The sequence below is a fragment of the Ranitomeya variabilis genome, chromosome 3 (assembly GCF_051348905.1).
Source record: "Ranitomeya variabilis isolate aRanVar5 chromosome 3, aRanVar5.hap1, whole genome shotgun sequence".
Classification (NCBI taxonomy): Eukaryota; Metazoa; Chordata; class Amphibia; order Anura; family Dendrobatidae; genus Ranitomeya; species Ranitomeya variabilis.
Genome location: NC_135234.1, coordinates 486,076,552 through 486,092,738, shown reverse-complemented (window position 1 = coordinate 486,092,738; position 16,187 = coordinate 486,076,552). Strand labels below are relative to the sequence as shown.

Sequence of the window (16,187 nt, the reverse complement as noted above, 5' to 3'; positions counted from 1 at the left end):
ATTATGCATCCTTCGTTAATAGTAAACCTATCCCATGACAACCCACGGAGACCACAATTTATCAAAGGTTCCTAATTTCCCTCTTTTCTTATAAATCCCTTTTTCGAATATTAGGCCCTGTTTTACATACTGAAGAAATTCCCTTCTTGTAGGCGGCTCATCCTTAATCCAATTTCGCGCTATTACCTTTCGGGCCATATACAGTAATCTGGCAGTGGCAATCTTCAGGTTGTTATCCACTCCAATCTCATCCACACATCCCAGCAAGCACACCAACGGGTCTCTTGGCACCGTGCATTTGTACGCACTTTCCACTCGACTCAAAACCACCAAGCAAAAAGCAGCCAGTCTCGGACATGTCCACATCATATGAAATATGTTAGCATCTGCGGACCTACACCTTTGGCATTCAGAGTCGTCACGCAAACCTGCTTTAAACAACACCTCCGGTGATTTATAGACTCTGTGTATCACATAGAGCTGTGAAAGTCTATACGGCTCACTCAGTGACAGCCTTGGGACCCATTCCAGCACAGATTCCCAAGTTTCATTCTCCATTGGGCCCACATCTCTCTCCCACCTAGCTCTTGCCGTGATCGGACATCCCAGAAAGTAAGTATGCAGCAAGTCTTTATAAAGAGTAGAAATAACCCCCCTAGTAGACCCTTCACCACAGATATATTCCAACACTATATCCCTTTGAATACTGACATTTCAGTCCCTATTTTAGCTCCAAATGCGTGCCTCAACCGCAAATATTGATATTTCCCCTTAGGCCCAAAACCAAACTCTGAACGCAATCGGGAAAAGGATTTCAACTCCCCCTGCTCAATTATCTGATACACATATTGAATTCCCATGGTCTGCCATTCTGGTAATACCCCCAGTGCGACAAATTCCGGTAAGTTATTTTTATGCCATATCGGGGAGAACCTGGTCAGACCTTTAATCCCACATATGTGTCTCAGTCTACCCCACAACTTACATATCAATAGTATAGTGGGATACGATTTCCCCAAGGCCCCCAGGGATCCATCCTCTAGACACTGCACTACCGGTCTTCTGTTTGTAACTTTTTCCATCAGTTGCTGCACCGCACTGGACGAACCCTCAAACGCCCAGCCCTTCAAGTGCTGACTCTGGGCTGCAAGAAAATATACTTAAGGGTTAGGCAACGCCAAGCCCCCCTCATCCTTGGGTCGCTGAAGCGTCTCCAGCCTGATCCGTGGGTGACGTCCCCCCCCATACCAACTTTCTAAACAGGGAGTTAATCTGCCTAAATTTCCCCCGTGGTATCCAAACTGGCGCCTTATGGAGAACATATAGGATTTTCAGCATCAGAATCATTTTGATGAGATTCACCTTGCCTACCACAGATAAATGCAACTTAATCCAAGCATCCACTTTTTCCTTAAGAATACTCAAGATTGGAGTCAGATTCTTTTGCATGTAGTCCGCAACAGGCATCGAGATCCATATCCCAAGATATTTAAATTGACCTACCACCCTCAATCGCCCATCCTCCAGCGGCTCACTCCCCTCGTCCCCCACATCGTCTACCTTAAACAATATAGACTTACTCCAATTTATCATCAGCCCCGACAATGCCCCAAGTCTTTCAATAAGCCCAATGGCACCCCCAAGGAAACGACCGGGTCAGCCAGAAACAGTAGGATGTCGTCCGCGTACAGCGCCACCTTTTCTTCAATCATCCCATATTTAAACCCAGATACCTCGTCCGACTGTCGAAGCCTAGCAGCCAGCGGTTCCACAGCCAGGGCAAACAAAAGAGGAGAGAGTGGACACCCCTGTCTCGTTCCTCTAGCTAAATGTATAGTCCTTGATAACTCCCCATTCACCCTGACTCTAGCCACCGGCCGCGAGTATAGCAGCCGAATCCAGGACACAAACTGCGAGCCAAACCCCATACACTGCAATACCTGCCAGAGATATCCCCATTCCACACTGTCGAATGCCTTATGGGCATCTAAAGATGCAATGACTCTCTGGCCACAGTTGTCGGACCTAAGCTGCAGATTCAAAAACAATCTCCGTAGGTTGACCGCCGTGTATCTATCAGGCATAAAGCCAGATTGGTCTGGGTGCACCAGGCCGGAGATGACACTCGTCAACCTAGTCGCCAACACCTTGGCCAGAAGCTTGACATCAACAGTGAGTAAGGAAATCGGACTGTATGATTCAGGCTGCCCTAAGTCTTTCCCTTCCTTAGGAATTACTGTTATTATGGCTTCTCGCATGGATGCTGGCAGATACCCTCTACTCTTAGCCTCATCTAGGACCACCTTTAATCTGGGAATTAGCATCTCCCCCATATTTTTGTAGATCTCAGCGGGAAATCCATCCACACCAGGCGCCTTCTCATTAGCCATAGATTGTAATGCCCGACCCAGTTCCTCCTCCGTGATGAGAGTCTCCAAGCTCTCTCTATCCACATCACTCAACCTCGGAAGCGCCAGTCCTTCAAGAAACGCCACTGTCTCCTGCCGATTTGTCTACCCGAGAGGAATATAGGTCAGCGTAAAAGTCTGCAAAGATCCCCAGAATCTCTGAATTTTCGGAGACAATCCTACCATTCAGAGAGTGAAGTCAGAGAGTGAACAAACTAAGTATTCCTCTGAGTAGAAGCCACCAGCGACAGCTTGTGACCGACAGTCTCACCTTCCTGATAATACGCCAGTTTCTGAAACTCCCGCTTCCTTTCTGCCTTTTCCAACAAGGTTTTTTCCAGGTGATTCTGAGCTGCCTTTAATCTGTTCCCAGCTTCAGGGGTACCCAGTGTCACCATCTCATCCTCGGCTGCCCTCAGCCCATCAACCGCTGTCCTCTCTGCCTCTCTCGTCCTCCGCTTACATCTACGAATATCTCTAAACAGTAGTCCTCTCAAGTACGCCTTCATAGCTTCCCATATGGTAAGAACATCTGCACTCCCATCATTCAACACAAAAAATTCCTCCAACTCCTGTTTTATCTTATCTAAATCTATACTGTGCAGCCAGTTAGGGTGAAACTTCCACTCTCTCCTGCCCACAGCCCACGTCCCCGCCAATTGAAACTCCACTTCAATCGGACTATGGTCCGAGAGAGCCCTGGGTAAATATCGCACATCCACCACCATAGTATCCAACAGACAATTGCCCAGTGCCAGATCAATTCTTGATAGAGTACCATGAGCCGGTGAGTAACATGAATACCCCCTTTCCCCAACATGCCTAACTCTCCATAGGTCAGTCATACCAACTTCGTGAATATAAGTCCCAAACGTAGTAATGTGTCCCACTATCCTGTTCTGGGGATTTTTATTTTTATCCCAAAATTCATCACATATGTTATTAAGATCCCCTATGATGAGAAAAGGTATCGGGCCTCGGCGTTCCACCCATTCCAACATCTCCCTAATTTTCTTACTTGAGTACGGGGGCGGAATGTACATTGCTGCTATACACATCAATATTCCATTTATTTTACATTGCACCATCACATACTGACCATCCACATCCACCTGTACCGTCACCTCTTCATACTGCACTCCCACGGGTACCAACACCGACACACCCCTAGAATACGCAGAGAAGGTAGAGTGGTATGCCTTCTGTATCCAGCGTCTCTTTAATACATCCACTTTTTCATGCACCAAATGCGTTTCCAACAGACATATCATTGAGACCCTGTGCTCTCGAACATACTGTAGACTCGCCGCCCGCCGGGTCCTATCCGCAAGGCCTCTCACATTCCAACTCAATATTTGTGTGGCTCATCATCCTTCATAGCAACCTCGTTTTCAAATTTGAGCTGTCTAATCCCTCCCACCCCCCCCCCCCCCTATCAACCCCGAACTTACCCCCCTAACCCATCCAATACCACACATTCTACCTCTTATCAAGAGTGGGGCTCCATCGCCCATTGTGAACACTCTCCATTGCTTTACCCTCTCCACCCGCCTCCCGCTGCCAAAGCAAACAGAATTTCCCACAATTTTTGTTTTCAGAACAATCCAACTTATATACATATGTAGAGAAACTTCAAATCAAACTTGCAGTACCCCGCAGAACCCTCCTCCCCCCCATATTTATTAACCGTTGTTGCCCTCTTTGGCCGTACACTCAATATGGCCTGGCACAATCCTCAACAATTGCTCAACCATCTGGCAAATATGCCATTAAGCGCAGATCCCTCCTTCAGCGACAGAGAAATATCTCCCATCTGGATCCCCATAAAATGTCAATCGCCTTTTCCCTTGAGTTTTTAGCATTAGTATCAATCCACTGGGTAGCGTCCTCTGGTGTCAGGAAAAAGTGGGTCTTATCAAAAGCCACCACTCTCAGCTTTGCGGGGAACAGCATAGAGTATTGCACTCCCAATTCCCTCAGTCGTCTCTTGACCCCAGTGAACTTCATCCGTTGTTTCTGAACTGCAGCAGAATAATCCGGGTAAATGGCAATCTTTTGACCTCCAGCTGTCAGATCCTCCATTTCTCTAGCCTTTCTGAGGATAATGTCTCTGTCTCTGTAGTTCAGTATTTTGGCAAGCATGGTACAGGGATTCGCTCCTGGGGCAGGGGGCTGCGGCGGGACCCTATAAGCTCTTTCAACAGCAAAAACTTTTGTCAGCACTGCGCCCCCTATTTTCTCCAGCAGCCAGCTTTCAACAAACTCTGTGGGGTTTCTCCCCTCAGTCTTTTCAGGCAGCCCCACTATACGTATATTATTCCTTCTGGATCTATTTTCCAGATCCTAATTCTTGGCAGCGAGCTCTGATATTGCTTGGGCGAACTTTTTCTCCGCTTTTTGCAGCTTAACTATATGATCTTCTGCCGTGCTCACCCTCTCCTCCACCACCCCCATGCGTCTGTCCATCTTTTGCAGGGCTGCATTAATTTGTGCTGTGTCCCCTTTTACCTCCTGCATCTGCAGGGTCAGGGAATTCAGGGACTGCTGGCACGATGAGATCAACGCAATAACATCTCTGAGGGTCGGCTCCTCTTCCTGCATCAAACCTTCAGATCCCCCTTTTGCCCCCTGCCATGCTTTCTCTCTCCTTCCCCCTCTGTACCTCATGCTTTGCGGCCAGGACTGTATCCACCTCCTCCTTATCAGCTCCGGTTCCTTGCTCTGCCTCCTCCACAGCCTCCACTCTGGCATACTGCTGGAGCTTCGCCGCCACTTCCATACGTCTCTGGCATGCGGCGTTTACTTTATCAGCTTGCTCCCTGACCTCGGCGCCATCTTGGCTGGCTCCTGCATCGCCAGCTCCCACGTCTTTCTGCCGCCGCCTGGTCATCTCCTCCACTGTCGGATCCACCGCTCTGCACCGTACAGTTCCCCCCCACCCTCAGCCAGCCGGTAAGCAGCCGAAAAGCCCGGCCCACGGTGTCTGCACAGGATAAATCACTCTTTAGCAGCGGGAGCGCTCTGCTATGCGACCGCTCACATGGCCAGCTAGGACATGCCCCCGTCCCTTCCCCTTTACATACTACTAGGACAAGCCCTTATCAATTTGACTATTTGCCTCTGGTAAAATAAAAACCCTTCTATTCACTTCCAGTGTCTGCACTGTTCCAGCGGTGTCGGCACTTGTGTTCCTGGGGCTCATGTTAGGTTGTTGTCACATGAGCCCTGCGCCGGAGAACCATGGATGTGCAGGGACCTCGCCAGGAGCAGGTGAGTATTATTACACAGCTCCGCTCCCCCTCCCCTGCTGGGACAATGACTCGAGTATAAGTCGAGGGGCAATTTCAGCCTAAAAAAATGGCCTGAAATTCTCGGCTTATACTCGAGTATATACGGTATATTGCACCGTGTACTTACAGTTGCTCATATTGCCTTTCTACCAAGCAAATTCTTTTCTTTTCTCTGCTGTATGTAGAAACACAAACTTTTTTCCCTGCAAAAATTATTCCTCTAAAACTCCTGACCGAGCTGCTCCCTCCTCCCCCTGCCAGAGACTTTTGCAGTGATGACTCATGCAGGGAAAATTGACCTCCTGTTTCTACATGGAGCTTAGAAGGTTTCAACTAGTCAATTTTTCATCATGTGATGTCATAGACCTAATGGAAAAAAGAATGGTGGAAGGGCAAAATGAGCAATTGTAAGAACACAGTGCTATGTAATATGATTGCAATATATTAAGAGTATAAAAGTTTGGTAGTGCTTCTTTAATTCACACAAACCAAGGGGTGGGGTGGACAATTCCATGCATTCCTCGCCCCACCCCACTGCAATGTGACCATAGCGGGAAGATGGCTTGCTGTGGCAGCCAGTGAGTCTTCTGAAGACTGCCCCCTTTCTTTTCACCCATATTAAATAGAATTGCAGTAAACCTATTTGGTTTCACTGCATCTGTAAAAGTTCAATCTACTAAAGTATAAGATTAATCCAATCAACGAACACTTTAAAGGGGGAAAAAATTAAATTGCAGCATTTTTAGGTCACAGCACAGCCCCTCACATTCCTCCTGAAAAAGAAAAAAAATTGCAACAAGAGGCACTCAATACATCATATCTGCCCAAAATGGTATAATTGTTTTTGCCCGCTCCAGTAACTTTCTTTCCTTAGAGGTCCGTGGTGATGTCCGGGATGCTTGGTACTCACATTTTTTTTTTTTTTACATTTATTTCACACACACCCCCCCCCCCCCCCCCAACGGTGTGGGGTTTGATGGATTCTGAGGCCGGAATGGCAGAATTCCGACCGAAACGGGTTAAGCGAGGCACAATCTTTCCTTCCCGATGGCTACAGTATTGGGCCTGGCGTGTGTTGCGCACGCAGATGTCTGACAACCCCTTGAGAATGTGCAGTTAGTACAGCCAAATTTTTGCCATCATATGATTAAAAAAATGTCAACTTGGTATTGAGAGGATACTGGCAGAGGAATCTTCGTTCCTTATGAAGAACCTGAAAGCGATCATAGAAACAGAGGTCATGAGTTTGCTTAAGGGGCTAAAGAATAGGACCTCTTATGTTTCTAAGAAGCTGGATTCAAGATCTGACAAGGACTTGGAAGATGGGGAATTACAAGGATTTTATTCAGATGTCTCATCTTCATCTTCCTCCTCAGATGATAATGAAGGCCGTCCATGTTTCCTGGCAGAGGACACAAACAAATTACGGTAGTTGATTGAAAATTGAGGACATTGAGCCCGAAACCATACAGGATGTTATGTTTGGAGGTGAGAAAGCAGAAATGCTTTCCGGTTCATAAGAGCGTATCCTCTAAATACGGAATGGAGGAAGCCTAATAAGTGGCTTCATTCCGAAAGTAGTTAAGAGGAAACTGATAGTTGTGAGTATTGGGGAAAAGGCCCCCCCAAAATTGATACTGTCACTTTACATGTATCCCCCAAATCAGCTTTGCTAAAGGCCCTCATGGATGAAAAGGTAGAAGGTTTCCTCAAAATGGCATGGGAGTAGGGGGCAGCAGCACTTATGCAAAATATGGCAAAAACATGCACAGCAAGATCTTTGATTGTATGGTCAGTTCAACTTCATTCTTAGATTAAAAATGTCTGCTGGATCAGATCTTACTAATTTTACGACCATTTTGCCCTAGTCCTTGCTGAGGTACTGGAAAAGGCAGCAGATACCAGGAAAGGGTTCCCTGTATTTTTCCTTTCAGAGGAAGTTCTTTTGTCCTTCTGAAAGGAAAGACCAGAGATCCAAGAGAGAATGCCACAAGATCTAAGGGGAAAGGCTTTCATTATGACTCCTTCCCCTCTGTTCCACCAAAAGGACCCAGAAGACAATGACACCAGGCCCCATTTAGGTAGAAGGCTAAAGGGTTTTCTTCTTGTCTGGGTAGAAATTTCAAAGAGCAGATGGATTTGAAATATCATAGGTCAGGGTTTAAAGCTAGAATTCAGTTCCTGACAAAAAGATTGTCACAGAAATCCAGTCCTCAAAATCAGGGAAGCAGGGCAACATGCCTTCGAGCAGGAAGTTTTGTCCTTGGTTGACAAGGGGGTACTTGCTCAAGTTCCAGAGTCAGGAAAACGTAGAGGATTCTACAGTCCTCTTTTAATGGAAAAAGACAGACCTCTCCTAAGGAGCTATCGTGAACCTGAAAGATTTAATTCACTGTTTAAAAGTCAAGCATTTCAAAATGGAATCGATAGGAACTGTGGTAAAACTTTTTTTTTTCTGGAATGCTACATGGCAATATTAGATCTTCGGACACATATTGCCATCATGTGCATATCCTTCAGGAACATCAGAAATTCCTAACGGTGGGAGTAAGCGTCCATAGAAGCTGGCAGCCTTTTCAGTTTCAAGCGCTTCCCTTTGGGTTGTCCATTGCTCCAAGGGTGTTCAGAAAGGTAAATGGGAAGATGTCTGCCCACATCAGAGAAAAATATGTATTGTTCATCTATATTTAGATGACTACCTGGGAAAGACTAGGTTAAACTGCAGTAGCCAGTGTCATAGCTTCTTTGGGATAGGCTGGTAAATGCAAAAAAATCTAAAATTATTCCGGAGCAGAGACAAGTCTTTTTATTTTTCTGTCCACACAGCTGTATGAGGTTTTCGTTTTTGTGCAAGCCCAGTTTTAGTTTTCACTTTACCATATGTACTGAAAATTAGGAGGAAAAAAAAAAATCTAACCAAGGTGAAATGGAACACTAATGCAATTGTATTTGTGGCAGTCATTGTTAAAATTTACCTAGCATCACTGGTTCTCCCGGTCAGTACGATTACGAGGATACCAAACGTATATTTTTTTCAACTTTAGTAGTATTAGATTTAAAAAAAAAAAAAAAAAAAGCGCCAATCACTAACTGGTAATTTGATTTTCCAGCACTGCCCCTTACCCCCGAAAGATTCTGTTCTCCAGATGTGCGCCCCAAGAAAAGGGACTTGCATCCGCACAGATAACTGACGAAGTTCCCTGAGAAATCTTGAACCCATGTAACAGATTCTCCCAACAGAACTGCCAAACTAAGGACTCCAGAGCAGTTTTTGAAACCTGAATTCTCTTGTCCAAGTGTCCCTTGCATCTCTTTTCTGCATCCAGAACCTCCCACTGAAGCGTTCTGGAATGAGCTCAAGCCCGTGCAACTGCCGGAATGCACGACAACTGGGACCCCAGTATGGACATGGATCCCCTCAGTGATACTAGTGGATTCCTGATCATCAGTTATCTCATCTACTTTCTCCCCTGGAAGGAAAGACTTTTTGCATGAATCCAGAAGAAATCCCAGAAAGTTATGACTCTTGGTAGAAGCAAAGGAGGAAAAAAAAAAATTGAACACCTAAAAAAAAAAAAAATAGAAAATAGTCTTGAGGTTCCTACAGTAGCTCATCTACCATTTTGTCCTTGTCTGTATTTTGAGATTTAATGTTTTTATATATTTGTATTCGATAAATTCCAATAATTTTAAGCAATTAATGTCATTGTTCTAGTCCTGGCACGCTTTTGGTATTGCTGTGTTGTAATCCAGGTAATAAAATATAGTGGCACTCCATACCAAATAAAGTGCTGACCTTTTATTGAAGCCTAAAATTGCTGAGTCGGGCAGGTGAAAATCCAGTTGGCCGATGTAGTTTCACATAAACAGTTTCTCAAGTCTGAGGATAAGACCTTGATAAAGTGAGTTTTCATGATCTGCCCGGCTCAGCAATTTTAGGCTTCAGTAAAAGGTCAGCACTTTATTTGGTATGGAGTAGCGATATTTTTTGTTACTTGGTTTTCAGAGGAGCTAGGCACACAAAGAAGTGTCCGCAGAGCAGGACCTTCCGACTTGGCCCGGCTCAGCTGGATATGACAGGTTTCTCCGGATTTGTATCTAGTACAGACTAGTTCACACTACAGGTTCCATCATAGGTATGTACAGGAGTGTGACATGGAGCACAAATTATGTAAATGTGATTCCTCTGTTTTAGAATTGGCCAACTGAAAAAAGTTTTCTAAGTAAAAATGAAAGTAACTGTCCTAACTTTTATTTCATACAGCAATAGTACACATGGAAAGAGATACCGTATAATACAAAGTGTCGCATTAGTGACATCTGTTTGTCCTCAGACTGATATTTCATTTTCAAATTCTCAAATCTGGGTTCAAATCTGTATTGGGTGAAGACCGACTATTACATTACTGAGATAGGAGCTGCTACCCATGAGATTCTATGAAGAGGAGGGAGGAGCTAGAAGCAGAGCTCCTCCCACCTCCATAGAATCTCATCAGTAGCAACTGCTGTCTCCTATCTCAGTAATGTAATAGTCAGTCTTCACTGCGTACAGATTTTACTGCTGAATTGAGAATTTCATGAGGAAAAAGTTGATTTTAGCTATTAATTTTTACTATGTACTATTGATTTATGTAATAAAACGACAGTTACTATTTAAATGAAAAAAAAAGCATATAGGATTGTGTGAGCGCTATCTTACAATATGTATGTATATGTATAGTACAGACCAAAAGTTTGGACACACCTTCTCATTTAAAGATTTTTCTGTATTTTCATGACTATGAAAATTGTACATTCACACTGAAGGCATCAAAACTATGAATTAACACATGTGGAATTATATACTTAACAAAAAAGTGTGAAGCAAATGAAAATATGTCTTATATTCTAGGTTCTTCAAAGTAGCCACCTTTTGCTTTGATGACTGCTTTGCACACTCTTGGCATTCTCTTGATGAGCTTCAAGAGGTAGTCACCGGGAATGGTCTTCCAACAATCTTGAAGGAGTTCCCAGAGATGCTTAGCACTTGTTGGCCCTTTTGCCTTCACTCTGTGGTCCAGCTCACCCCAAACCATCTCCATTGGGTTAATTCATAGTTTTGATGCCTTCAGTGTGAATGTACAATTTTTGTTGTCATGAAAATATAGAATCTTTAAATGAGAAAAAAAAAAAAAATATATATATATATATATATATATATATATATATATATATATATATATATATATATATATATATATATACATTTTTTTTTTTTTTTTTAATTATATCTGCACCAGTCTGATGCCTGGTCTGTATTGTACATTGTGAAGCATGGCTCCATGCTGACCCACATTGTATATTCCAGGACCATGGGGGTAAAACTACATAATAATGTAATATTCTGGGCTGTTTGTTTTTTGTTTGTTTTTTTTATAATATATTTAATCCGTTTGCTTTATTGGCAGGGCTTAAAAGGCCCATGGATCATAGCCCTGTCATTCTGTGTGTCGCTATCAGCCACTTCTTTACCTTTAGGATTTGGTCTCTGGAGCTTTGCTTTCTGGCTTCCTTCCTTTACGCCTGGAATAGATTTTTCAGTCCTAATGTACAATTAAATATTGTTAGCAAATACAGTGTGCGGGCCAGCATTTTGTCATGCCACATCATCATACAGCGTGGAAATGTAAATAACCAATGTTTCCACAGGGTGGAGCTAGCAGGATGTGCAGTCCAGAAATGGAGCCTTGTCTCCGCATTTTCTGCCTCTTGTTTCATTCAGGGGTCTGATTTAACCCTTATGACAGTCCAGTATTGCAGGGTATTTAGCAGTTAATTGCATGGTAAATTGGCAGGACCGACATTACTCAGTGAATGTGTCATTCTGATCTTGGAAATCTAATCTATAATGTTATTTTTAGAGGCCACTGCTGCAATCTGCTTTTTAGAAGATCCTTTATATGCCCCATTCTGGCCAGGACAACTTGTTACTATGTTATAGAAATAGTTTTTCTTCCGATCTACTAAATAATTTTTGTGCCTATTTTTATTTTTTTTCCCTACAGATGGAGACCTTATAACGATTTTTGACAGCTCCGACTTATCATTTGCCATACAGTGCAGTAGGATATTGAAGCTGACTCTATTTGGTAGGTGGTAGTTCTTGTTACAGCTATACTTCACACTTATTTGGATTTTTCATCTGGCTATTCACTAACCCAGTAAGGATTCTTGTATTATCTACGTGTTTAATGTGTTCATAAATACATATAAAAAGATGGCAGCGCTGCACAGAAGAGAAGGTGTGAGGAAAGCACAGCAGCATGGTGTGCCATCGTATAAAGTGATAGCCCTCCTAGTGATCAGCCATCACTTTCTGATCAGTGGAGGTCTAATCTTTGTGATTGCTACCAATCCTGGTCATGATGAGGACTAGTATGGGCCAGGTCAGACACATGGGCTTGAGTACCACTGTGCAAAGTAAGACTTAACACGGGGTCTAGCACTAAACTGCCACCATGGTCCCTCATTGCCAGGATTGGTTGAGGTCCCAGAGTTTGATTGGAACGTGATGGTATAGCCTCAGGTGACAAGAAAGGAATAGTCTTTTCATTTTCTATATAATTGTTTTATACCGGGACTTTAGCCTTCATATTTGTTGAACAACAACTTGCTGTATTTTAGTTTCTCATGTCCATAGATCATTAATGATGCTCACTAGAGGTTCAGCAGTCTGATTGGCTGTGATCCTCCAGGTGAAGACAGAGGGTTTTTTATTTAAAGGCTAGAACTGATGGAGAACCCATGATTGATCATCTGTCCATATGCCCTTTTTGCACCCTATATGAGCCATTGCAGAGGTTTTCACATTAGTAGGGTTAGGTCATATAGCAGTTACATGGTGCGACCTTTCTAAATGGCTTCCTCGTATCGTATATACTCAAGTATAAGATGAGTTTTTTTAGCACGGTTTTTGTGCTGAAAAAGCGTACCTTGGCTTATACTCAAGTGAGGGTCCCAGAAGACGGTGGGGGAGAGGGAGCAGCGGGTCACAGGAGGCGGCTGCTGCAGTAAAAGCCTGTGTCCACTGCTAAAGAGAAATGAATATTCGCTGCGCTGGTAATAAATATTCATTTCTCTCTAATAGCGGGCACAGTAGTCACAGCCATCGGCTTCCTGCAGCTGCAGGGCGAATGTCTGCCGCTACTTGAGGGAAGGAATATTCACTGTGCTGCACGCCCAGACGCTTGGAGCACAGTGAATATTCATTTCTCTATAGCAGCGGGCACATGTGATCGCCCTGCAGCCTTTTTTTTTTTTCCCTGATGGAGCCATGCAAACCAGGATGGGGATGAGGAGGCCATGTATACCAGGATGGGGGATGAGGGGGCCGTGTATACAAGGATGGGGATGAGGGGGCCGTGTATACAAGGATGGGGATGAGGGGGCCGTGCATACCAGGATGGGGATGAGGGGGCCGTGTATACCAGGATGGGGATGAGGAGGCCATGTATACCAGGATGGGGATGAGGGGGCTGTGTATACCTGGATGGGGATGAGGAGGCCATGTATACCAGTATGGGGACGAGGGGGCCATGTATACCAGTATGGGGATGAGGGGGTCTTGCATACCAGGATGGGGATGGGCGCCATGCATACCAGGATGGGGATGAGGGGGCCATGCATACCAGGATAGGGATGAGGGAGCCGTGCATACCAGGATGGGGATGAGGGGGCCGTGCATACCAGGATAGGGATGAGGGGGCCATGCATACCAGGATGGGGATGAGGGGGCTGTGTATACCTGGATGGGGATGAGGAGGCCATGTATACCAGGATGGGGATGAGGAGGCCATGTATACCAGGATGGGGATGAGGGGGCCGTGCATACAAGGATGAAGAGGCCACGCATATGCGCGAGTCAATTAATTTTCCCAGTTTTTTTTTTTGGGGGGGGGGTAAAATTAGGTGCCTCGGCTCATATTAGAGCATATACGGTAATACTAGTTTTCCCCTGCAGTATATGCTGGATTGTCAGACCTCCTGCCTGAAGATTCATCATTTTTCCTGAGGAGTTGTGGAAGACTTCTTAGCGTACACCCCATTGAAGTGTTCTGTAAAGCCCTATTGGTCGTCTCTCCTGTAGCAATTTTTATGATTAAGGGTAAGTTCACACAGGGCGTTTTTGCAGCTTTTTTCTGCAGCAAAAACTGATCATCTTGGCAGGAAATAAGCTGCATCAAAAACGCAGGTTTTTGGTGCGTTGTTTTTTTTTTTTTCTTTGTCCATGGTAATGTCCTTGAATTTTCAGCAGCAAAAACTCAGCAAATAATGATACCTGCGTTTTTGCTGTGTTTTTTCAACACCCATTCAAGTCAATGGGTGAAAAACGCTGAAAGAATTGACATGCTCTATGTCCAAAAAACGCAGCAAAGTGCAAAATACTGATCACACAAAAAGTGTCTGCATGAGATTTCTGAAATCTCATAGGCTTTGCTGGTACTGTAAAAAGCAGCTGAAAATTGGCATAAAGCAACAATAAAAGCCCTGTGTGAACTTACCCTTAGAGTTGAGCAAAAAATCTTACCACAACCATGGTCCAGCTGCCACATTGGTAGTCTTCGGCTGCCAGACCAAGTCCCTGAGAACCTCCTACCTGTGGCGTTCCAGGGCCAGAGGGAGACAGAAAAGGCCTTGCAAGAACAATAATGGCCCTTTGCAATCCATAGATCATCATAATGCACAGTTCTCCTGCTTTGGAGGTGGAAGGTGGCCCTCCTACTTCGTAAGCCCCTGTGCAGCTGCACAGATTGCACTAGTCACATGTCTACCCTTGCCCAGGGCCGCCTCTTCTTTATAAGAATGTCCAGTCCTTTGTCAGTGTGGCATGACTGTGCTGGGACTAATCAGAGAAGGGCACCAAAGATGCCAGCAGGTAGGAGGTTTGCAGAGCTCCGGTGCAGCTGCTCTGGAGTACCCACATGATCAGTGAACCCCAGGGTCTTGGCTAATATTTTTGCTCAACTCTCTTATGAGAGCCTGCTTAGGAACTTTTACTATTTTTTACCATTAAAAAAACAAACAAACAAAATGTTCTTCTGTCTCCATTCCCTATTAATAGTGATGAGCTAGTATAGGGTGTTATCTGAGCATGCTCAGGTGTTGTCTGAGTATCTTCGGCGTGCTCGAGTAATAAGTTCCAGTCCCTGTGGCTGCATGTTTCATGCCTGTTAGCTGCAACATGTGTGACAGTGCCCAACAAGCAGGCAATCCCCTTGTGTTGAGCCTGTCTCACCGCTGCGAATTATGCAGGGGCTTAAACATATTATTCGAGCACGCCGAGGAGACTCTGATAACACTGGAACATGCTCAGATAACTCCTTATCCCAGCGCATTCGCTCATCACTACCCATTAAGTCAGGTAGCTAAATTGATCTTGTGATCGCTGGTGTATAAAGTTTTGAGGGGAGGGCGATTGGTCATCTCCGTTTGACTTGGGAGTCCTCAGCAAAAGGATTTTCCCTCTAGGAATAATCTCCTGGTCAATGCAAACATCTGCCAATAGGTGGCAGAAAAGTCCCATTACTCAGTCAGCAGCCACAGCCTGCTCTAATGTGAATGAGATCTGTGTACTGTGGCCCCCTGGAATGACGTCGGGGACACACACACACACACACACACACACACACACACACACACACACACACACACACACACACACACACACACACACACACACACACACACCAACCACACACACACCAACCAACCACACACACACACACACCAACCACACACACACCACACACACACACACACACACACACCAACCACACACACACCACACACACACACACACACACACACCAACCACACACACACACACCAACCACACACACACCAACCAACCACACACACACACCACACACACACACACCAACCACACACACCAACCACACACACACCAACCAACCACACACACACCACACACACACACACACACACACACCAACCACACACACACCAACCAACCACACACACACACCAACCACACACACCACACACACACACACCAACCACACACACACCAACCAACCACACACACACACCACACACACACACACCAACCACACACACACCAACCACACACACACCAACCAACCACACACACCACACACACACACACACACACACACACACACCAACCACACACACACCAACCAACCACACACACACACCAACCACACACACCACACACACACACACCAACCACACACACACCAACCAACCACACACACACACCAACCACACACACCACACACACACACACCAACCACACACACCAACCAACCACACACACACACACACACACACACACCAACCACACACACCAACCAACCACACACACACCAACCAACCACACACACACACCAACCACACACACACACACACACCAACCACACACACACACACACACCAACCACACACACACACACCAACCACACACACA

General features: G+C 45.1%; 1 protein-coding gene across 2 annotated transcripts in view; it reads left to right on the top strand.

Moving 5' to 3' along the window:
- The window catches only part of TFG (trafficking from ER to golgi regulator), a 40,067-nt gene that overhangs the window by 13,115 nt on the left and 10,765 nt on the right, over positions 1-16,187 (top strand). For both annotated transcript variants that reach the window (XM_077296762.1, XM_077296761.1), the window contains exon 3: positions 11,743-11,826. In XM_077296762.1, coding sequence (XP_077152877.1) covers positions 11,743-11,826 — 84 coding nt within the window. The remainder of the gene's footprint in view (positions 1-11,742; positions 11,827-16,187) is intronic.